Raw genomic sequence first — 23839 nt, forward strand, 5'->3', positions numbered from 1 at the left:
TGAATTGATCTTGGGTCTTCGTTTTGACAACGACGTCATCAACATAGGCTTCAATATTGTGATGTAGCTGGTCGGAGAAGCACAGCTGTATCGCACGCTGGTAAGTAGCGCCAGAATTCTTCAACCCGAAGGACATGGTCTTGTAGGCGTATGCCCCGTAAGGGGTGATGAAGGCCGTCTTGATTTGGTCTTCTTCTTTTAGGGCGATCTGATGATACCCTGAGTAGCAGTCGAGGAAGGATAAAAGGACACATCCTGCTGTCGAGTCGATTACTTGATCAATACACGGTAGCCCGAAAGGATCCTTCGGGCAATGTTTGTTTAGATCAGTGTAGTCGACGCACATCCTCCACTCATTGTTCTTCTTCTTCTGGACGAGCACAGGGTTGGCCAACCAATCAGGGTGGTAGACTTTCTTGATGAACCCAGCTGCGAGTAGTTTTGCCAGCTCTTTCTTGATGGCTTCTCGCTTGTCCTGTGAGAACCGCCGTAACCGTTACTTTTTTGGTGTTGCTTTAGGGTCGACCTTCAAGGCATGCTCGATCAACTCCATGGGCACCCCTAGCATATCCGCTGGTTTCCACGCGAATACATCTCGGTTGGCCCTAAGGAAGTTGACGAGCTCGAGTTCCTATTTGTCACCCAGTCCTGCTCCGATGATGGTTGTTTTGGAGTCGTCTCCCTCTTGTAGCTGGATAGTCTTGGTGCCCACACCATTGGTTGGTTTAACCGATGATTGGCTTGGCTTCTTGGAAGGCATCGACTCCTTGAGTGAGAGTTCTTTAGCGGCAGCGAGTATTTCGCTGACAGAGCTAGGAACCCGGATAGTTGAAGCATGATCTATTGCTTCCTTGTCGCACTCGAAGGACTTGAGGAGGTCTCCCCGTAGTGAAAGGACTCCTGTATTGCCTGGCATCTTGAGGAGCAGGTAGACATAGTGCGGCACTGCCATGAACTTGGCTAGTGCAGGTCTTCCCAAGATAGCATGATAAGAGGACTCGAAGTCGGCTACTTCGAATTTGATGTACTCTGTCCGGAAGTTCTGTTCTGTACCAAATGTGACTGGGAGGGTAACCGAGCCAATTGGAGTAGAGGAATTTCTGGGGATGATACCGTAGAACAGAGCCTTGCTTGGAGTAAGTAGGCTCATATAATTGAGGCCCATCTTTACCAGTGTGCTTGCAAAGATCAGGTTGAGCCCACTTCCGCCGTCGATGAGTACTCGAGTAAGCTTGGAGCCCTGAATGACTGGATCGAGTACTAGCGGGAACTTTCCAAGTCCAGAGAAGCTGGTCCACTGATCCTCCCTAGAGAAGGTAATGGGGACCTCGCTATATTTGAGTGGCCTCTGAATTGCTGGTTCGACTGAGAGGATCTCTCTGAGTAGGAGCTTCTGAGCTCGCTTGGAGAAGCTAGAATCTCCTCCAAATATGACGTTGATGACATTTTGCCGCTATTGGAAACCATCACGGTCTTTCTTGTCGTCTTCATCATCTTTGTCTTGTTCTTTCTTTGTAGCAGTTGCAGATGCCGACTGGAAGGATTTGCGCAGGATTGTGCACTCCCACATCGAGTGGTTGCTCTTGGGGTGGATTGGACATCTTTTGTTGTGAAGTATCTTGTCGAACTGGTCCTGCGGTTTGTCACCCTTCTTACCACGCGGTGTGTGATCCATAGTGCCCGACAGTGTCGTCAGGCTTACGCTTACGCGTAGGATCCCGCTGGTTGCTGGGCCCTCCACGGTCGTTGTGGTGCTTCCCGTTGTTGTCGTTGTTGCGGCGGGAAAGCGACTGCATTCTTGCTCCTCTTCATCTGCCCTGCGCTGCATCATGTCACGTAGATCTACCACCGTTTTGGGCCGATTATGCCCAAAGTCGCGGTATAGTGACTGGACGGTGATGCCGCTCTGGAAATAGTCGATGACGTCGTCGGCGGTGACGTTGGGGATGGTGGCTCTTGTGTCGAAGAAGCACTTGACATAGGATCTGATCGACTCGCCTTGCTCCTACTTGATCATGGATAAGGCGTGACGAGTAGCTACTCGATGTAGCGACCCTTGGAAGTTGTCGACGAATGCCTTCTTGAGGTCCTCCCACGAGTGGATTGACTCGCGCGCCAAGCTTTCGAGCCACGTGAGGGGTGCGGGCTCCAGGGCCATCGGGAGATAGAGGACCTTGGTGTTGGTGTCTCCCCCTGCAACACTAATAGCGGTCGAGTATAAATGTAACCATTGAGCAGGGTCTTGGTTACCGTCGTACTTTTGGATGTTCGTAGGCTTGAAATCCTTCGGGTACTCGATGTTGTCGAAAGCCTTGCTTAGGGCTTGGAAGCGGTCGGAGTTGTCCGTAGGTTGCGCTCGGCGTCTTGCGTTGATGATGTCCCGTGCGTCCACAATGGAATCGGCTACCTCTTCCCTGTTGTTCCCACGGTTGTTGTTGTTTCGGTTTGGCTGAGGGCCAGAAGCTTGATTTGCTTGTGGTTGGCCACCTCTGGGGCGATGACTACTCGCAGCTTCCTGATCCTTTTGGTTTCTTCGGTTCTGCTATTCCTGCTGCTGTTGACGCTGGTGGCCTCGGGGGGTACAACTTGCTTGAGGTATTGCTGTTGCGGTAGCACTTGATCGTGTACCGTGAAGCGAGGACAGGGGGTTCTGTTTCTCGAGTTGTTCAACAGCATTTTTGGTGAGATTTATGGCTCGTTCCAACTCGGGATTCTAGGGCATCGTCATGAGTCGCAGGGTTGCTTCTGTCATTGCAGCGATAGGTGTTCTGAAGATGGGATCCGCAACATTGTTGAATTCGTTGTTGGGGTTGCGTGGCGGGAGATGACCACGTTCGGCCACACGAGTTCTGCACACTTCTTTGCGTTGATTCCTTTTCCTGCGGGCTGTACGAGTGACTTCGTCTTCATCAGCCGGAGCATCTTGGGTCAGGTTGTCTGCTGAGATCTGATCCAAGGCTTCGTTTGGATCATGGTGGCTTGGACCACCTCCGGGCTGGATCATTACCGGAACCAAACGCTCGTGAGAGAAGCTTTCTAGGTCTGATTCGTAATCAGCTAGGACAGTTCCACCGGAGCCAGTTTTCCTATCGGTTTCGAGGGGAGTGCCGTGTTGAAACGGGAGATCATCAATACTGGCGACTTCTCGCAGGTTGTCGAGTAGTTCTGTGAGGGTATGACCTCGGCAAGATTTGAGTTGCATCTTAGCCAGCGCATTGGTGATGAAATCCAGACTGTCTTGAGGTGACTCTACTGGATCTGGGTAAACGTCAAAAACGGGTGCCTCCCGGCTAGCGGTGGTTGATTGGTTTTCGACGTGAAGTAGGCGATCAAAGCTATTTTCATAGGAGGATCTAATCATCTGTTTGTAAACAGACAATGAATTGCACAAACCAAAGACGGGTTGCGTGATAAGAGTCCCAATCCGAGTGGATTTCGGTTTGAGATCAATCTGAGTCCGAGTAGAACTCGAGTTGTTTTCGAGTTTCGGCTCGATCTCCTTGGCAAGGTCGGGAAGCAACATAACACCGCGATCATGAGATCTAGCGAGCTTGTTGGAGTCTTCCGATGTTGAGCTCTTCGGCGTGGGAGAGTTGGTTAAGTGGCTATCGAAGCCGCCTGAACCATTGGCGACGCAAACCCACGAACCGAATATGAAGGTGGCGCCTCTGGGAGGCGTCATGGTGCTGAAGGAGAAAGTGGCCATCGAACTCGCCGAGTCCCATACTTGGTGCGCCAGCTGTCGGTATTTACCGCCAAGCCTGCTCAGGGATACCCTTAGCAGTAGGGTTTGTAGGTATGGATCGACGGCTCTGGAACTCGATGGCGCAAGGAACACAAAGATTTAGACAGCTTCGGGCCGCGAGTTGCGTAATACCCTACGTCCTGTGTGGTGGTTTGTATTGCCTTATGTGTAGATGTCTTTCGAGGGGCCTGCCCGCCCTTATATATCCGGGGGACAGGGTTGCATGGAAAGTCCTAGCTGAATACAGTTGGAGTCATTCTACTACACGATCGGGTAGTTTCCTTGTACTGCAGCTAGTACTACGCCTATTCGGGTAGTTACAAAATAGGTAAGGTACATCCATGAGCTATCCCTTACTCTAGAACATTATATGCCAGTGAGCAGTCCCGCTGTCACGGGTCTGACAATGACTGTAGAGAACTGTGGCCAAAATGCAGACATGGTGAGAACTGCTTAGTGCAGATGTGCACCGACGGGATGGATGGCGGTCGGCGTTTCTTCAAATGCCCCCATGCATGGGCAATTCTCGATTGTTTCATCTCTTTATCTTCATTGAGACACCTTACATGAAATTTATTTTGCAGTCTTCCGATGCTCCAGAAAACTGTGGTTTTACTAGATGGGTCGATCCTGCACCAATTGATTCAGTTCAGGAGTTCATCGAGTACCTCCAGATAAAGATCTTTGATCTGGAATGCATGGTGAACCATTATGAGGAAGTGAGCGAGGGTAATAAAAACGACGAAGATGATGATACCAGCAATGCTGTCGCTTCACAGGATGAACCATGCACTATTCCTTACTGCAACTGCCCTTGTCACAAGAAGAAGGGCCCTACGCCTCCGCCACCACCGCCTGCACCACCTGCATTAGGTGGATACTACGAAGAAGGCTCAACGCAGTTTGCTATGTGGGGGTACGGCTACTAGGACTACCCTAGTGCTAGTGACATGCTGCATCGTTGTGTTTGTTGTGTTTTCTTAAATTACCTAAGGCATGTTAGGTTAGTTCAGAATATGTTTACCGTAGTTTGCAACGGGTTCTGCCATGCCACTGCATGTGTGATGTGTGTTTCATTACCGTTGTATTATGATGTAATCCCGATGGTTGACATTGTGTAATGCAGTTCTTAGTTCTTAATTCTTACCGTTATATTTAATGTGTAGTTCACAGTATTCTAGTCATCTGAAAAGCTCCGAAAATATTAAAGACAAGTTCAAAGGTTTCATAGATTCCCGGCTAGCACTGCAAATTAATGGTACAAGTTACAACACAGAGAGTCAAGCTCTCAACTGAAAACATAAATAACTAACTGCAGTGGCATGTGCACGCGACAAGGTAATTTCTTGTTGCATCTAAACCTACCATGCCTTAGGGAATGTAAAATGCCGGGATTATATGGTACTACTCTACTGAGTGCACCGTGGATATTTGCCTTTCCTAATTGTTTCGGACCCGGCTTTCTTCGCACGGTGTGCCCTCTCTCACTTTCTCTCCCTATCAGCTTCATGTTCCGCCGCCGCCTTACGATCCACCTCCTCCATCCTCTTGCGGATATCTTCTTGCTCTTTCTTGCGCTTCTCCTCTTGCTGTTCCTCGTGCTTCATTCGGCGCCAACGTTCTGCAGCCCACCTTATTTATTGTTCCACAAAGTCCTTTGTCTGCTGCGACTGCACGGTGTCGAACCACTGCATAAAATCACAAAGAGGCGGAGGAGACTTTATCCAACAAAAATTAGAATCATAACTCAATATTAGGTCACAAATAAAAAGAGCGTCCGTTGTCCTACTACCTTAACTCGGTCTTTGCCGTATCACTTAGGTGGATCATATTCGGAGTTCTCACACATAAAGAACATCATGCCGTAGTCATCTCCTAAAACCTCAGATTGCATAAACTTGCACAACGAACCGCATAAGCACATTGGCACATCAATTCCTTCGGGTACGGTGGCTTTACACTTGCTCCACGGAATGTAGATTGATCCGGACGAAGACATTGGCGCTATAGTGTGGTGCGCCAAATGACGAACAATGATTTCAATAATGCACCTATTGTATACCAAATCGATGCGTGAAAATATAGGAGGGGATAGAGGATACCTTGCTCTTGCAAATACGCGGTTCCAATCGGAGTTTCCAAGATCCAATTTCTTGATTCGGATGGTTCGGCGAGTGGGAGTGGAGAAACTAACCAAGAAGATGGTGAAAGAATGGATGAAACCTCGGGGAAGAAAGGCAAGGGCCTATAAAAATTTACACTCGGCGCCGTGGGCTTTGGCGCCGAGCTCGGCGCCGTGGTCTTTGGCGTAGAGAAGTACGGCCACGTCAGCAGCCACGACGGAGTTAACGACACAGTGGCAGAGAGCACTGCGCCATGGGCCCGAGACATTAAAGCGCGCCACAGCCCATGGCGCCGACCCGGGGGTCTAGAAGCACAAAACGTTTCGCCAGGGGTTTATTTGTGAATTTCTTTCGTGCGAAGGGCTTCGCGCTAAAAAGCAAAAAAGGGAGTTCTTTTTTCCACCTCCGTTCGTCTAGTTCATTCTGTAGATGAGTTTCTGATCAGCTTCGCCAACAGAGCTGTTTTCACTCGCACTGTTTGGTACAGTTTCACCGGGAGCAATAATTGTGTTGGTGTTTTAAAAGGGAGTAGGTTTGCAATAATTGTATCCAATTTAATAACATTTCAATATGAAGTCCAAATGTCCATAGTACGGCTCTGTTTAGTTCCAAAAAATTTCTTGTAATACCCATCATATTAAATTTTTTGACATATGCATAAAATATTAAATAAAATTAAAAAAATAATTAATTACATAGTATAACTGATTAGCACGAGATAAATCTTTTAAGCCTAATTAATTTATAATTAAATATTATTTATCAAGTAATAATAAAATATACTACAGTATCAAAACTCAAACTTTTTCACCACTTAAACGTACCCGTATTCTTTTCTCCCCCCAACTTGCACGAGGTTGGCCTATCGACAGCCGCATGCTATGAATACTTACCTGCCTTTCCGTTTACTTGTCTGTTGTCACCTTTTTACTGAAGTAAATTTGACCATCCATTTTTTCTACAATATATTTATGAACATTTAAAATTTATACACTAATAGATTCATAATGAATCATACTTTGTTAGTGTGATATACTTTTAAGTATCTATAAATGTTTTAAGGAAAAATGCCCGTCAAAATTGCTACAGTAAAAACAAACAAGTGACGATTATTTATAAAAACGAGGTTGGTACAGGGACAACCGGATAACACGAGTCGCACGAGACACGACAAGCCGTGCGCAGAGCGCTCCCCCGTGGCGGATCCGCGGGCCCACCCGCGCCTCGCTGTGGCACGCGAACGGCGTGGCGGCCCCAGATCCGGATCGGGGAGTACCCCCGCCCGCCGGCACCACTGCTCTTCCAATCTTTTTCCCAGTCAAGTCGCTTGCCCCTCCCCCTCCTGCTGCTCCCCGGGGGTTTTACATTTTTACCATTATAACGAATGTCACTCATCAGATTATCACTCTTAGAATGACACCTACAACTATACCAGCGGAGAGAAGTTTGAGTTTCATTTTTACCACATTTGCTGATGTGGCACGCCACGCCAGCCGCACGCGCTGGCACCCGGTCAGCAGGCTCAAGTGAAATGTCCTTCCTGCCCTTCATCTGCCCCTCTCTCCGACAGCTGGGTCCCGCAGCTCATCTCACTTCCATGTGGGCCCCGCACGACAGCTCTGTCCCCTACCTCCAGCACCAAAGACACGCCAACAATGGCCATGGCGGCAGGCGCGGAGGCCGAGAGCGCCCCCGGCACCGGATCCAAGGGCGAGGGCGCAGGACAGCACACGGGATGGCCTCTCCCTCCTCACGTCCTCCCTCCCTCCCCCGAGCTCGCAGCGCCCCTCCTCCCTCCCTCCCTCCCTCCGCTCGCGCCGGCCATGGCGAGCTGGGACGGGCGGCCGCGGCGGCGTGGCGAGCTGGGGCGGCCGCGAGCTCCTTGTCCTACCCGTTCTGCAGGGCCCCTCTTCGCCGGCCTCGCCCACCTCTGCTTGCGGCGGCGGCGTGGGACAAGCCCGGCGGCGGCGGCAGGGGACGAGCCCGACGGCGCGCGCGTCCTCCATCCTCCTCACTCACCGGCGCCTCCCCACCCACGAGATGACACGTCGCCGCCCGCGCTCTCTCCTTCCCCTACAGCGGCGAATCGGCCTCCCCTGCGCACCTCCACCTCGTCGTGGCTCCTCCTCGCGTGCGTGGTGGCGTCCATGGCGCGCGCGCAGGCCGGTGCCTGCCCCTGCCTCCCGGAGCTGCCGTGGCGGAGACTCGGCGGGGAGGACGTGGAGAGGAGCGGAGCGGGACGCGGCGTGGCGGGGTGGGGCGGGGTGGAGCCGCCGCGGCGGAGGCTCGGCGGGGAGGACGTGCGGCGGCAGGGCTCGGCTCGGCTCCGGCCATGGCCACGGTGGTCCTCCTCTCCCTCCCGGCCACGGCCGTCCTCCACTCCCTCCCTCACCAGCGTGTTGCCGGCCTGCGCAAGCTCCCTCCCTCCCCACGGCCAGGCAGAGGCGCTCACGGTGGTGGAGGCGGCGTGGGTGGGTCGCGGTGGCGGCGATGCCGCGGAGCAGGGCGAGGGGAGGACAGAGCAGTGGCTTTGGTGCTGGAGGTAGGGGACAGAGCTGTCGTGTGGGGCCCACATGGAAGTGAGATGAGCTGCGGGACCCAGATGTCGGAGAGAGGGGCAGATCAAGGGCAGGAAGGACATTTCACTTGAGCCTGCTGACCGGGTGCCAGCGCGTGCGGCTGGCGTGGCGTGCCACATCAGCAAATGTGGTAAAAATGAAACTCAAACTTCTCTCCGCTGGTATAGTTGTAGGTGTCATTTTAAAAGTGATAATCTGATGAATATCATTCATTATAATGGTAAAAATGTAAAAACCCCCTGCTCCCCTCCCTCCTCCCCAATCCCCACACCCATCTCACTCTCACCCCCCGCGCCCGCGCACACCGCCGCGCGAGATCGCGAGGAGGCCATGGCCAAGGCCAAGCCCTCCTCCTCGGCCGCCGCCGCCAAGCCGGCCGCCGCCGCGGCGCCGGCCACGGTGCACTCGGCGCTGGTCACCTACAGCTCCATGCTCGCGCTCCTCTCCCTCTGCCCGCCCTTCGTCATCCTCCTGTGAGTGCCGCTTCTTCCTCTTGCCCCCCTGTTCGTTCCAATCGCGCCGCGTTCCTGGCCCCCCGCTCGGATCGACCCCGAGTCACACGCACTAAGAGCGGATTCGGCTGTTTGTTAGCATTGATTTTGCTCGGCGCGGTGCAGGTGGTACACGATGGTGCACGCGGACGGATCGGTGTTGAAGACCTACGAGCACCTCCGGGAGCACGGCCTGGTGGAGGGGCTCAAGGCCATCTGGCCCATGCCCACCGTCGTCGCGTGGAAGATCATCTTCGGCTTCGGGCTCTTCGAGGCCGTCCTGCAGCTGCTGCTCCCCGGGAAGCGGTTCGAGGGCCCGATCTCCCCCACGGGGAACGTGCCAGTCTACAAGGTCCGTGCTGTCACTCCTGGTGTCAAACTTGATATGCATTTTGCCCCTTAGCTAAAATCGAATTGTTCCACATTGCCTGAAATGGAGGAGGGTCCATTGCCCATTGCTACCTTATTTGTAACATATTTTTCCTGGTGATTGCACATGCTTTTCTCTCTTAATTACTACTAACTTGAACAACATTGAACAAAAATTGCCCGACTACCTGCTGCATCAGTGACAATAGGAGTAGCGTCTTTAATTGTTATTTGTATCATGGTCAATCTTGTTTTGGGATTCATTGGATTCACTCTGAGCAAACTAGTCCATAATAGGTCAAGCTTTTAGTACTTGCCTAACATTTTGTTTATTACCCTTCTCTTTGTTGTCAGGCAAATGGCTTGCAAGCATATGCAGTGACCTTGATAACTTATCTCGGTTTGTGGTGGTAAGGCTATCCTTTTTCTTTGGTGGACCTGCTATCCTTGTAAAATCAACTTATCTCTCTCTCTCTTTTTTTTTGGTAAAAAGTATTTAACTGATCTTGGATAGATCATAGATCATTCGCCATAAACATGATGGTCCCGTGTCAACTGTTACAAGCTTACAATGTGATCTGACTCATACCAGATATAAAATTATTCCACTGCCATTTCTTTCCTTTCAAGAGGTGTTGAAGGGCATAAGTGAGATGAATAAATGTTGACATCCTACAGTTTACCTGTTATCAACACTCCATGCATGTATCTTGGCTATTCATCCATCTCGCAACTAGAGCAAAATAAAGTTCTGGAACCTTGGATCTCATGGACACCAAAGTAACAGTAATTTTCTAAGTGGTCAATTACTTCCCTGTATTATCCTTGTAGTTTTTCTGTCTTTTGGTAATTCCTCTTGCATTTTTATGTATCTTTGTGTTATACAAAAATAGAAAGTAGTTTGCTATATCTCCCCAACTTTTTAACACACATTTCCATTTTCAAATTTTGTATTGAGTCTCAGAAATTGTGTACATTAGCATATGTTACCACACACTGACAAAAAGAAAGTTTTGTGTCAGGTTTGGAATATTTAACCCTGCAATAGTATATGACCACTTGGGGGAGATATTCTCTGCTCTTGTTTTTGGAAGCTTTGTATTCTGTATTTTTCTGTACATAAAGGTGAGCTTAGTTAAAAATATCTTTGTTTCCTTTATTAGCTACTATGTTTCATTTCGTTAACATTTTCTTTTCCTTGCCAGGGTCATGTAGCTCCATCTTCATCTGACTCAGGATCATCAGGGAATCTGATAATTGACTTCTACTGGGTACGCATTGTTGAATATACATGCGTTTGATAACAAATTATATGCTTCTTTGCTGGCCCATTGTTATAACGCATAATTTTCCAGGGTATGGAACTGTACCCTCGGATTGGCAAGTACTTTGACATCAAAGTCTTCACAAACTGTCGTTTTGGCATGATGTCCTGGGCTGTTCTTGCTGTAACCTACTGCATAAAGCAGGTCAGAATATTATAATATCATCTGTTGTGCTAGTTCATATTTTTTGGTATTATTGCTCATTGATGTGTTGTTGTAATACCTTGCCAATTAAAAAATGGAAAGTCTGCATTATATAATGAAGTTATCCCTTGGATTTACGGTTGATTCTTTGAAACTTGCAGTATGAAATGAATGGCAGAGTCGCAGATTCTATGCTTGTGAATACTGCACTGATGTTGATCTATATCACTAAATTCTTTTGGTGGGAATCTGGATATTGGTGTACCATGGACATTGCTCACGATAGAGGTATACAACTCTATTGTGCGTTTAATTGCAATTGTTTTCTCACTAAATGATATATGATTATTTTATCAACTAGCTATCTTTTTATCGAAAGTTCTGCATGCATGTTTAATTTGTTTCACATTGATAATTTTTCTTCTTAAAAACTAATGTTCAATTTGTTTCGCATTGATAATTTTTCTTCTTAAAAAGTAAGTGAAATAAGATTCTATTTGAACAACATTAACTTCATGTGTGGAAGTGCTCACATAATGTAATTGCTCGAATGTGGTCACAAAACTGCAAGCTATGTTGGTCGTCTACTGCCGCATGTAATGAAGAAACAATTGTCATGACAATTTAATAAACTCGAAGGACAATCGATATTATCTAAATTAACCAAAAAAACTAGACCAACCTAGGAGGAACGAGGCAGCTTTGTATTGAGAAGAAATAATTGCCAGAATTCGCCTTGACAGGGGCTTGAACTTTGGACTGGGCGTACATTCTCACTTTCAAGCCAGAACCAACTAACTGACCCTAACTCAGTTCCTATGTGATAAACATAGAATTCTGGTGTATAACACACAAAATAGATCGTTTTTTTAATAAGATCACAACCATTTCACTGCCGTCGAACCATCGGGCACTGGGCAAAATCCTTATTATGAGTTACTACAATTGCCAGGTGGTTCAGACACAAAATTGATCCTACTGAGCAAGGATTTCGAACCCTTAGATAGTGCATATTAAATGGTTTAGAATCTATTTAAAAATAATGATAAAGGAGTTTATATAATTATATAAGGGCCTGAACCATCAATTCCATTGGTGTGTGAATCAAACGCATTGATGGATGGCCCTACTATAATGAACATGTTTGTTTCTTCTAAATTACAATTGTTCCAGGGGAACAGTGGGTTCATAAGAAACCCTCGATATATTAGGATAAGTTTGTATAAAAATTTAGTTTTCAATTTATTAAGTGCACTCTATAAATTGCTTGGTGATATATTTTATTGTTCTCATTATTTTTCTGACATGATTTCCCACCAGCTGGTTTCTATATTTGCTGGGGATGCTTGGTTTGGGTTCCATCCATATACACCTCTCCTGGAATGTACCTTGTAAACCACCCTGTGAATTTGGGTCCCCAGGTTCTCTACAGAAGCCTTTTCTTTACTTTTCTGTACCTTGTAGTTTCTTGATATGCTGTTTGCTTTCTATCCATTGCTTATTTACGAGCTTAATCTCAAAGGCTTAATTTTGTCCTCTGCAAATATTTCTGCAGCTTGCACTCTCAATTCTTCTTGCTGGAATTTTGTGCATATACATAAACTATGATTGTGACCGCCAGCGCCAAGAATTTCGACGCACAAATGGGAAATGCTCAGTCTGGGGCAAGGCTCCATCCAAGGTTAGAACAATAACCTAACTGGTTCCAAAATTAATCCATAGTAAATTCATGCCTTAATTGCTTCTCTTTTGGCGCAAAATTTCAGATTGTTGCCTCATATCAGACTACAAAGGGAGAAACTAAAACCAGTCTTCTCTTGACTTCTGGATGGTGAGTTTTTGAATTCTTTACATGGTTCATAGAAAATTTTGTAACCATATGTTGCAATGAAATGTAACGGTCAGAGATTTTGTTATCTATTTTAAAAGGTGGGGCCTGTCACGACACTTCCACTACGTCCCAGAGATATTATCTGCATTTTTCTGGACTGTTCCTGCTCTTTTCAGTCATGTAAGCTTGTCTTGATTGTGCTACACGTGCAAATTTATTCAGAATTGTTGTGACTTGGTCCTTTTGTGTTTGCAGTTCCTACCATACTTCTACGTGATCTTTCTTACAATATTATTGTTTGACCGAGCAAAGAGGGATGATGATCGGTGCTCATCAAAGTAAGTAAACATGACAATCGCTAACAGATCAGTTAAATATTTGTCTTTGTTCTTGGTTAGCATTGGCACAAGATTAATGTTCATTTTAGAAATATTGTACCCATTCTATTAAGAAAGATTAATGTTCCAGGATACTTGGTTACAAATTCAGCACTTTGTATATCTCGGATAAGTAATCTGATGCAAGTTGCCTGCATTCCCACAGGTATGGAAAGTTCTGGAAGATGTACTGCAACAAAGTACCTTACAGGGTCATCCCTGGCATTTACTGAGCATCTAAGATGCTGCAACTCTCTTCAGCTCGGCAGATGCTTCCAGTCTTCAACTTCATCTGCCACAGCTTGTGTAACTTCAATGCTATTAGCTTCCCTTGTATGCAGTATTAGATGTAGGCAGCTCGGCATCTACCTTGAATGTGATGTACCCAGGACTGGATTGTTTCTTTCGCCGTTCCTAGTACGGGAGGAATTAAAGTGCAGGACAGTACTCTGCCTTGTCGGGTATTTTTCGCTTAGAGTCACAAGGCAGCATAACAATAAGGCACCGAGATGCTCGCTTGAATAATACTGTGCTGTACGAAATGTAACTATAGTTGCTATGGTTCAAATATTTTACCTTTGCCAAAACATTTTGTGCATTGTGTATGGGTATGTAATAGCTTGTATGCTGTTCCTGCTTGCTTCTTGGTTCAATTCCTTTTTTTTTTTGTGTGTGGGTGTTTGGGGGGGGGTTGAGTTCTGTTTGCAACATGTTGCTTGAGAAAAAAGTACCTGGGCATTTGTTTCATTATTTTATTTTAACATGCATCAGTGGTATCTTTAAGATCGTAAGGAACTCAACAAAATTAGGCAAACGGCACAATTTTAACTAAGGATCTGATCATGCTAGCATTCTAATAAATAATATGCTCGAGCCTGAAAAACAAAGGAAGAGGTGCGCTATTACTCGAAACATCATAACATATGCCTAAATATTTGTAGATATAAATATAGAGGGGATTATCTGTGTGCATCGTTAAAGATGAATCTCGTGGGAAATGCTCATATTCATTGTTACATCGATAAAAACCATGTGCATTTTTATCTAGGGAACCAGAAACTGCATGGCCCTTCAAGTTGCTTAGAAGGATATCACACACTTGCAGGGGCACAAGCTATGCTGAGGCTGAGGTGGCATCTATGCCAATCATAGACACCATGCCATTTAACATAGGAAGTAGCCAAGTAATTGCAATCTATACATGTAAATGTACGTGATGCAGTAACGAGGAGGTTCATCTAGTAACGTTCAGAATCCCACCAAGAATACGCCATAAGTCCCAAATACTAAACAATGTATACAGAACATCAATGGAACCTTTGCATGTGAGCTCAAAAGCGGCATGAGACCTTCAACCTGAAAAGCTCTCAGTCGATTCAATTATTCAACACGATGGTGGCTGCATACTTCACTCATGCAGCTACCGCTTGGATTTCTGTGGTTTGAAAATGTTGTCCTTGTAGTACTTTAGTTCTCTGATGCTTTCTTTGATATCATCCATTGCCCTGTGGGCCTTCTGCTTTCTTGGAGTTTGCTTCCTTTCTGTGGATGGTAAAATGACAAAAGAGCAAGTTCAGATTTCATCAATTCACAAGTCTTTCAAGATTACTTACATTCACAGTGGTCCTTAAAGATGCTAGCATATGGTAAACCACAGCCGCATTACCTTACTGGATTGCTGCAAATTCTAATTTGGTATGTCCAAATAGCTACAAATGAAAACTATAGCGACGCTAAAACATGTAACATGTTGCCACTTCTAAGCATTTTGTAACTACCAACTTCAGAAACTTGAAGTGCTTATTCATGGCCATCGGTCATCAGATTTAGTTTACCTTTGGGATACCATCGCATGCACAGAGCCATCACACTACTCACATCAACAATTACATGAGAGAAAATGGCTGCAAGCTGTGGCATATACTTCTGGCAGGAAAACAGAAAACATAAGTGTCATCCACCAAGAGCTGAAAATACCTCAAAATTGAAATGGAAAATGCTTTCACAAAGTGGGGATAGCCATCCTTTTTTATAATGAGAAATATGTTATAGTTAATGTGCTCCACATCCGTTCAGTCATGATTACATGACATGTTTTGCCAAGTTTCCAAAGCCTTAAACCCAGAGTATCAATATTTTAAAATTAATTACAATAGAAATATTAACATTGTAATTTTATTAACTTTATAGGCACAATCCAAAAGAAAATAGTGATAATTTGTGAACACAGGTAGTAACAAGCATTATTTTTAACATCCTTAAAATGTTATTTAAGCACCTCATCACCTAAAACCCAGGTACTTTAACATCCCTAGATAGTCTAGATGGTGAATTTGAGACTAATTGGTTAGTGGGAAAAGCAAAACCACGTCAATATCAGCAGCAAAATTTCCAAAGAAAGCATCGGGGTAAAAATTATCTTGCAACAACAACAACAACAACATAGCCTTTTTTCCCAAGCAAGTTGGGGTAGGCTAGAGATGAAAACTAAAAGAAATAAAGGTCATGGTTCAAGCACATTGATAGATAGTCTCCAAGCGCTCCTATCCAAAGCTATCTCTTTAGAGATATTCCAATCCTTAAGGTCTCTCTTAACCGACTCATCCCAAGTCAGTTTAGATCTACATCTACCACTCTTTACATTATCAACCCGCTCAAGAACCCCACTACGCACCGGCACCTCAGGAGTCCTCCGTTGAACATATTCAAACCATCTCAGCCGATGTTGGGTAAGTTTCTCCTCAATTGGTGCCACCCCGACCCTATCCCGAATAGCTTTGTTTCGGACTCTATCTCTCCTTGTGTGCCCGCAAAACCACTGCAACATCCGCATCTCTGCCTACGTTACCCCGATACTCTAGAGGAGGTGCGAATTACGTATCCGATACGTATCGGATACCGATACGCGGCGGATACACAACGAATACGTATCGGAGAAGTATCCGTAAAAAAATAAATGAAACATAAATCGGATACTTATTTGGGTACGTATCGGGTACTCTATTGAACGTATCGCAGAGAGAGAGCAGAGGATCTGCTTCTGATCGACCGATCCAGAGAAAGAGAAGGTTATATGGGCTGTTTGCTAGTCTTTTGGTTTTGCTTTCTTAGTTTCTTCTTCTTTTCTTTTTTATTTTCATTTTCCTACCATTAAAATGCATTAATATTTATTTTATAAAAATTTACTAAAACGTATCCGCGTATCGGGTTTTTTGGGAAAATGACGTATCCCCGTATACGTATCGGCCCGATACCGTATCCGTGCTGCATAGATCTCTGCTACACTCAGTTGCTGGACATGTCGCCTTTTTGTAGGCCAACATTCAACACCGTATAATATCGCCGGGCGAATTGCTGTCCTATAGAACTTGTCTTTTAGTTTTTGTGGCACCCTTTTGTCACAAAGGATGCCGGAAGCTTGACGCCATTTCAACCAGGCAGTTGAAATTCTATGCCTAACATCTTCATCAATGTCACCATCCTTTTGTAGCACCGATCCTAAATACCAAAAAGTATCCTTCTGGACCACCACTTGCCCATCTAGAGTAACGTCTCCCCCCTCATGCCTAGTCATGCTAAAATCACACATCATGTACTCAGTCTTAGTCCTACTAAGTCCGAACCCTTTCGACTCTAACGTGCGTCTCCACACCTCTAACTTCCTATTGACCCCTGTCATACTCTCGTTAACTAACACCACATCATCAGCAAAGAGCATACACCAAGAGATCTCACCTTGTATATCCCTTTTGACATCATCCATCAATAAAGCAAATAAATAAGGGCTCAATGCTGACCCCTGGTGTAGGCCTATGTTAATAGGAAAGTCAGTGGTGTCACCATCACATGTCCGGACAAACGTCGTCGCATCCTTGTACATATTCTTGATGAGGGTAATGTACTTAGTTGGGACTTTGTGCTTCTCCAAGGCCCACCACATGACATTTCTCGGTACTTTGTCATACGCCTTCTCGAGGTCAATAAAGACCATGTGCAAGTTCTTCTTCTACTCCCTATATCTCTCCATCCATTGTCGTATTAAGAAAATCGCCTCCATGGTGGACCTTCCAGGCATGAACCCAAACTAGTTTTGGGTCACACTTGTCACTCTTCTTAGGCGATGCTCACCCTCTCCCAGAGCTTCATCGTATGGCTCATCAGCTTAATCCCACGGTAGTTAGTACAACTTTGAACATCGCCCTTGTTTTTGAAGATAGGTACTAATATACTTCTCCATTCTTCCGGCATCTTGTTTGACCGAAAAATGAGGTTAAAAAACTTAGTTAACCATACTATTGCTCTGTCACCTAGGCATCTCCACACCTCAATGGGGATACCATCAGGGCCCATCACTTTACCTCTCTTCATCCTCTTCAAAGTATCCCCGATCTCTACCTCCTAAATTCTCCTCACAAAGCATATGTTGGTATCGTCAAAAGAGTCATCTAACTCAAGGGTAGGGCCCTCACTCTCCCCATTAAACAACTTGTCGAAGTACTCTCTCCATCTATCCCTGATCTCCTCATCCTTCACTAGCAGTCGATTTGTCCCATCCTTGATGCATTTGATTTGGTTGATGTCCCTTGTCTTCCGCTCGCGGATCCTAGCCATCCTATAAATGTCATTCTCTCATTCTTTCGTGCCTAGCCGCAGATACAGGTCATCATACGCCTTACCCTTTGCTACACTCACAGCTCGCTTTGCAACCCTCTTCGCTAATTTATAGCCCTCGATATTGGCTGCACTCTTGTCAAGGTGGAGGCGCTTGAAACACTCATTCTCCTTAATAGCCCTTTGCACCTCGTCGTTCCACCACCAGGTGTCTTTCCCCTCCTGTTTGCCTCCCCTACTCACGCCAAACACATCTGAGGCCACCTTTCGAACACATGTTGCCATCTTTAGTCACATGTCATCTGCATCTTCTCCTTCTTCCCAAGGCCCCTCACCTAGCATCCTCTCTTTAAACGCTTGTGCCGCTTCTCCTCTAAGCTTCCACCACTTTGTTCTCGCAATCTTGGCACGTTTGTCCCGGTGGACACGTACCCGAAGACGAAAGTCCGCCACCACAAGCTTGTGTTGAGGGACAACACACTCCCCAGGTATCACCTTACAATCTAAGCAATCACGTCTATCATCCCTCCTAGCAAGGATAAAGTCGATCTGCCTCGAGTGTTGTCCACTACGAAACGTCACAAGATGAGATTCCCTCTTCTTAAACACGGTATTCGCTATCAACAAGTCGTAGGCTAACGCGAAGTTCAACACATCCTCCCCCTCTTGACTCCTGCTACCATACCCAAAAACCCCCGTGCACTCGCTCGAACCCTACATTAGTCGCACCCACATGGCCGTTGAGATCTCCTCCTATGAAGAGTTTCTGGCTGGTAGGCACGGTACTAACCATGCTATCTAGATCTTCCCAGAACTGCATCTTGGTGCTCTCACTAAGGCCTACCTGAGGGGCATAGGCACTGATCACATTCAAAGCCGAATCTCCAACCACCATCCAGATTAGGATAATCCGGTCGCCTTACCTTCTAACCTCTACGACTCCATCCTTAAGGCTCCTATCAATCAAGATACCTACACCATTCATACCCGGTGTTGCCCCCGTGTACCAAAGCTTGAAGCCAGTATCTTCAACCTCCTTCGCCTTCTGGCCCTTCCATTTAGTCTCCTGAACGCATATAATATTTACACGCCTCCTAATTGCTGCATCAACTAGCTCTCGCAACTTACCCGTTAGGGACCCTACGTTCCAGCTACCTATATGAATTGGTTCCATAAAAAAGAGGGAATTTAATATTTGATTCAGAAGTTGAAGGTCAAGTGTACTACTTTCATTGTTCTTGGGGGTACATTAGACCTAATAGAAGTGCAGAGTAGAAGTAAAAGAAACTGCACCAACGATGAGACAAAAGAAGGATTTCAAGTTATTCATACTAACCTTCAGAAATAATAAATCCACATAAACAGAATTCCCAGCTAATAATGGGGTGCCTGAACTTATATGCCTCCTAACGAAGTCTAACACCTGCCAATGCATCAGTAGAAGAAAATAAGAAAAAACATTACATTGACTATGGCAATTCAGGAAAGCGGACTCTTGAGATCTAATGTCTTCAGTATGACAACTAGTTAGTTAGATATAAAGAGGTGGGGAATATTTATGATTTGATGTAATTGTTGTACTAAAATAATGCAATACTGTTAGCCAAAAGAAAGAATTTAGATGAACTTCATGTAAGTTGGTAATTACCTTTACATTGTAACCAAAAGGTGGTGCTGGTTTTTTGAATTTACCAGAACTTTTTGACATTGTTTTGTTGCAACTGGTATTTCAAATAAAAAACTGTTAGTAGAATACTAAGAGATGGTAATGAAAAAGTAAAGTTATTGGTGAGCATCATATTTAGAGATGAACCAAGTGATCTATGAGGATTCAATAAAACAAGCAGGAAATGGGGTCCAGAAATATACGAATGCGATAATTATTAATCTAAAAATGAACTTCTATTCTAGTAGGATCCATGAACAACCAGCAAAATATGTTCTAGAAAAACCTACGAATTAGTAATCCACTGAACTTTATTCATTTATATCTGAGCCGATCTACAAAGTTAAGAATTGGAAAAGAACAGTTGAGGATGTAAGGAATCAGGTTTCTCTAATCTCAGTCTCCGAAGGAATGGGTGATACTGCATTAAGGTATAGCATGATAAATCCGAAACCATAGAACAAGAAATTTCAGGGTGAGAGCGCCAAATCCAAAAACCAGCGGATTAGATTAAGATGTCAGAAATAAACAGGGTAAACTTGCTGAAAAGATGAATTAAGGGTACCTGTTGTTCATTGGACGAAGAGGTAGTTCGTGGGGATTGCAAATTATGGGGAAGGATTGGTGGCGGCGCTCTCCATGGACTCTGTGGCGAAAAATAGAATGGGGGAGAGAAGACAAAACTGATTAGGGTTTAGACGTCTTCGTTACAGGGGAAAAATACTAAAATACCCCCAAGGCTTTAGTTGTTTTACCAAGGACAGAATAGGAAAAAGGGGAAAATAACTCTTTCCTTGCCTTGCGTCCTCTCTTTCGCCAAGATCTGGCGGATGACAAACTCCGCCGCCGGAGAAGTAGAACCATGAATCCTTCTTCGGAGGACAATTCAACCATCGAGAGGGACTCAAAGAAGGTTCCTGTTGTAGGATTATACCACCACAACATCGGGAATGATTTGTGCCAGGTTTTATTTCGTGATTCTTTTGTACCAGTACAAGATTGTCGCGAAGATTTCGTGATTTCGTGATTCTTTTTTACCAGTACAACATCGGGAATTATTATATCTCTTGCATTTTTAACAAATCGCAGAACACTTCAATACTTCTTGTGCCTGAAACCAATGAACAGGATTCTGAAATGTTGATTGAACCTTGTGAAACTGTTGAAAAATCAATGAACAAGGTAATTTTTAGCACAAAAGAATTTTATTTTGCTTTCCAATGTGAATTAAGATGTTAATTAGTCAAAAATTCCTACACAGATTGATAATCGAATTGAGAATGCTGTCAAAGAATTGAGAAAGGTAATAGTTCATATTGCTTTCAAATTTGTACATATTGTTTTCCGTAGATGTAATTTGTAAATGTAATTATTTTTGAAACTAGAAAATGAAGGATAATGAAAGTTCCAGGAATGAAATGATTGCTGAGAAGAATGAAGATGTTATGAAAATGGTAATGAATATTTTTTTGTTATTATTAATATTATCCTAGAACTGTGTAACTTATTGACTGTGCTTCTCTTAATTTATAATTGCAGATTGCTTCAACATCAGAAACTCAAATAGCTGAGCAGATCAGTGATCAAATTGATGTTGGCTCTGTTCTTAGGTTCTATGGTCAGAACGAAACAGAGGTAATATGATGGAAAAAAAATACTGAGTTCATAACCATTTTTTTTGTTTTGCAAAAAAGGTAATGAATATTTTCATTTTGCAAATGTATTGTTACAGGATGGAGTCGGTGAAGAGGGTTCAGGAAAAATGAAACCATTTTTTGATGAAGAGTTGATTGATTCAGAGGTAAGACATTTGCATCCTGATGAAGCTGTGGTTGCCAAAAAAATGAAATTGAAAACAACTGAAAAACTAAAAATAAATAACCTTACAGGAAGATGTCAACTATTCAGATGAAAAAGGAGAGGATGCACTTGCTGAAGATGAAGAATATTATTTCCCAAATCCTGATGAAGCTGAAGGATCAAACAAGCCTGCAATTGGAATGAGTTTTGATACACTCAATGAAGCACACAGATTTGTAAACATATATGGGTAACTCAATGGATTTGCAGTTTTTAGGGGCCGGAACTATAAGAACAGGAAAATATTTCTGATGTGCAATAAAAGCAAGAAGGCAGCTGAGCCCAATAATCCAACAAAAAAGAGGAAGAGATCAGTTGTGAAGGGGACTAGTTGCAAGATGCAGGTCGTTGTTGTGTTAAAAGGAGAAAGATGGGAGTTTAGTGATGTTGAGTTGGAGCACAATCATCAGTTAGTGTGTAGCCCTTCATTGACAAAATTCTTCATTAATCACAGAATTATGTCAGAAGAGGAGAAGAATTTCTCGAGAATTTTGCAAGAAGCAAGGATAAAACCTAGAAGAATTATGCAAATATTCAGGAAAATGAAAGGTAGCTTCAAATACATGACTTTTGGAAGGACTCAGCTGAAAAATCTGAAGCAAGCTGATCGGTTGAAGAAAATTGGGAATACTGATATACAGAGTACATTGAACTATGTGAAGAAACTTCAAAAGGATCAGCCAGGGTTCTACTATTCTATGAGAACAGATGAGGAGAACATAGTTAAAAGTATTTTTTGGACAGATTCGTCATCAAGGTTGAACTATAAGTTATATGGAGATTTCATTTCATTTGATACCACTTTTAGCACAAACAAATACAATATGCCATTTGCCCCAGTAGTAGGTATAAATGGTCATGGAAGAACTGTGATTTTTGGATATGCTCTTCTAGAGAATCAAAAAGCAGAGACATTCAGTTGGGTGTTCAATACCCTGATGGAAGTAATGGATGGAAAACGACCAGGAATAATAATAACGGATCAAGATGCTGCCATGAAGAAAGCAATATCAGAAATATTTGGGTCAGAAATTCATAGGAACTGTTTTTGGCATATAATGAGGAATGCGAGGGAAAATCTAGGAACAATATTGAAAGAGAAACCAGAGTTTGGAAAAGAGTTGGAGAGGGTCATTTATGGATCAATCAATAAAGAAGAATTTGATCAAGGGTGGATTGCAGTGCTAGAAAAGTATAATGAAATAGAAAATTCATCATTGAAACTGATGTGGAATTCAAGAAGTATGTGGGCACCAGCATACTTCATGCATGTGTTTTGTCCATTCATTAAGACTACTGGAAGAAGCGAAAGCACAAATGCTTCTTTTAAAGATTATGTGAAGAGAAAGGATAGAATCGAAACATTTCTGCAGCAATGTGAGATATTCCAGGAAGAACAAGCTGAGACAGAAAGAAGGGATAGATTTGAGTCAAATGTTCAAGAGCCAGTGTTTGCTAGTATGCATCTGATTGAAAGGCATGCAGCTCAGGTGTACACAAGAAATATTTTTCTGAAATTCCAGAAAGAAATACACTATTCTTCAGCATACTCTATAGAAGAAATAGAAAACAATGTGAAATACAAAGTTCATAGGTTGATTGACCATGATGACATTGAGTTTTACAGGAAGAGTTTTGATATAGAAGTTGACAAGGGCAATAATACATATGAATGCATTTGCAAAAAGTACAAGAGAGATGGAATTCTTTGTTGTCATGTGCTAAGATTATTTACACAGCTTTGCATTAACAATATACCAGAAAAATATATCAAGGAAAGATGGACTAAAGCCTACTTGGAAGACGAACTAAAAAAGGAGAAGCTTAAAGCAGTCGAGGATGTTGGGAAATCAGGTGATGAAGCAGTATTGCGGCATGCTATGATGGTAAATGCTTTTTCCGAAATGTGCTCTAAAGTCTGCAATGATTCAGTGAAAAGTGATGAGTTGATGAGGCAAGTTGAAACTTTTTTCAAGAAGTTTGAGAGTAAGGAGGTTGCTGTTAGTCAAACCAGTGAGGTCATGTACAAAGATCCTCCAATTGTTCAAGCAGTTAGTGTTGATTTAGGGCACAGATTATTTCGGCCAGCAGAGAAAAGTAAGGAAAAAAAGATCCAACAAGAGAGAGCTGCAGCTAAGAAAAAAGCAAATCCAAAAAAGCAGGGTGAAAATGAGAAGATAACAAAGGCTAAGAAGTCAAAGCAAACAAAGACAAAGGAAGTTTGTGATGTTGTTCCATCTGTACAGGATGCAAATCTAAATATCTGTAGTTGATTTATTTAATCGATGTAATTTATAAATGTTATTGAATGCTATGAGGAACTATTAAATATTAGGAATAACACTTGTTTTTTATGTATTACAACAAAGTAGAAGATTTTGATTATGTTGGAGGACATGTGAAAAAAATAGGCTGGCCAAAAATGAATCAGGAGTTGCTAAAAATAAGATTGAAAAACTTAGTTCCATGAAGTGGATGGGCGTACTAGGTTTTTTTTCTAGGATGATAGGAAGTTGCATAAATTTATTTATAATGTTTTGGGAACATTTAAAAAAAGTTTCGAAATAATTTAAATTTTGAAGAATTTTGAAGATCGTAGGCTGATAATAACCTAACTTTCGTGTGTAAAAACAATTTAATTTATAAAACTTCCTTTAGTCTAGATAAACTATTGATGTAAATATTGAAAAGTTATGAAAGTTTGGTAAAACAATTTTA

General features: G+C 43.8%; 4 protein-coding genes across 4 annotated transcripts; 3 read left to right on the forward strand and 1 right to left on the reverse strand.

The window, feature by feature from the left end:
- Nucleotides 1-8406: 8406 nt before the first annotated feature.
- LOC120700873 (7-dehydrocholesterol reductase-like) lies at nucleotides 8407-13616 on the forward strand. The gene is made up of 13 exons (XM_039985082.1): nucleotides 8407-8920; nucleotides 9065-9290; nucleotides 9662-9717; nucleotides 10330-10432; nucleotides 10513-10578; nucleotides 10663-10776; nucleotides 10938-11064; nucleotides 12097-12197; nucleotides 12332-12457; nucleotides 12543-12607; nucleotides 12706-12787; nucleotides 12863-12945; nucleotides 13151-13616. The coding sequence occupies exons 1-13, from the start codon at nucleotides 8646-8648 to the stop codon at nucleotides 13215-13217; spliced, it is 1491 nt and encodes a 496-aa protein (XP_039841016.1). The 5' UTR covers nucleotides 8407-8645; the 3' UTR covers nucleotides 13218-13616.
- Nucleotides 13617-14099: 483 nt separating this feature from the next.
- On the reverse strand, nucleotides 14100-19145 carry LOC120700882 (oligoribonuclease-like). The gene is made up of 3 exons (XM_039985088.1): nucleotides 18932-19145; nucleotides 14820-14910; nucleotides 14100-14526 (listed from the first exon to the last, which is right to left on the reverse strand). Exons 1-3 carry the CDS (start codon nucleotides 19028-19030, stop codon nucleotides 14405-14407), a joined length of 312 nt encoding a protein of 103 aa, XP_039841022.1. The 5' UTR covers nucleotides 19031-19145; the 3' UTR covers nucleotides 14100-14404.
- A 920-nt stretch (nucleotides 19146-20065) lies between these two features.
- On the forward strand, nucleotides 20066-21340 carry LOC120651931. The gene is made up of 7 exons (XM_039929577.1): nucleotides 20066-20225; nucleotides 20351-20443; nucleotides 20523-20564; nucleotides 20647-20715; nucleotides 20801-20896; nucleotides 20994-21062; nucleotides 21151-21340. The coding sequence occupies exons 1-7, from the start codon at nucleotides 20124-20126 to the stop codon at nucleotides 21313-21315; spliced, it is 636 nt and encodes a 211-aa protein (XP_039785511.1). The 5' UTR covers nucleotides 20066-20123; the 3' UTR covers nucleotides 21316-21340.
- A 344-nt stretch (nucleotides 21341-21684) lies between these two features.
- LOC120654128 (protein FAR1-RELATED SEQUENCE 5-like) lies at nucleotides 21685-23394 on the forward strand. Its single transcript, XM_039931694.1, has one exon. It carries the CDS (start codon nucleotides 21685-21687, stop codon nucleotides 23392-23394), a length of 1710 nt encoding a protein of 569 aa, XP_039787628.1.
- The last annotated feature ends 445 nt before the right edge of the window (nucleotides 23395-23839 follow it).

This window comes from Panicum virgatum, chromosome 1K, assembly GCF_016808335.1.
Source record: "Panicum virgatum strain AP13 chromosome 1K, P.virgatum_v5, whole genome shotgun sequence".
Classification (NCBI taxonomy): domain Eukaryota; kingdom Viridiplantae; phylum Streptophyta; class Magnoliopsida; order Poales; family Poaceae; genus Panicum; species Panicum virgatum.

Bases quoted from the DNA above. Each gene is read 5' to 3' on its own strand.
- LOC120700873 (XM_039985082.1), top strand. From the start codon at position 8,646: ATGAATATCATTCATTATAATGGTAAAAATGTAAAAACCCCCTGCTCC. The intron at 10,433-10,512 runs GTGAGCTTAGTT...TTTCCTTGCCAG, and splicing joins GTATTTTTCTGTACATAAAG to GGTCATGTAGCTCCATCTTC. The intron at 12,458-12,542 runs GTTAGAACAATA...GCAAAATTTCAG, and splicing joins GGGGCAAGGCTCCATCCAAG to ATTGTTGCCTCATATCAGAC.
- LOC120700882 (XM_039985088.1), bottom strand. From the start codon at position 19,030: ATGCATTGGCAGGTGTTAGACTTCGTTAGGAGGCATATAAGTTCAGGC. The intron at 14,911-18,931 runs GTTAGTATGAAT...TTTTCCTGCCAG, and splicing joins TGGATTTATTATTTCTGAAG to AAGTATATGCCACAGCTTGC. The intron at 14,527-14,819 runs GTAAACTAAATC...TACCATCCACAG, and splicing joins CATGCGATGGTATCCCAAAG to AAAGGAAGCAAACTCCAAGA.
- LOC120651931 (XM_039929577.1), top strand. From the start codon at position 20,124: ATGAATCCTTCTTCGGAGGACAATTCAACCATCGAGAGGGACTCAAAG. The intron at 20,444-20,522 runs GTAATTTTTAGC...ATTCCTACACAG, and splicing joins TTGAAAAATCAATGAACAAG to ATTGATAATCGAATTGAGAA. The intron at 20,716-20,800 runs GTAATGAATATT...TTATAATTGCAG, and splicing joins ATGAAGATGTTATGAAAATG to ATTGCTTCAACATCAGAAAC.
- LOC120654128 (XM_039931694.1), top strand. From the start codon at position 21,685: ATGACTTTTGGAAGGACTCAGCTGAAAAATCTGAAGCAAGCTGATCGG.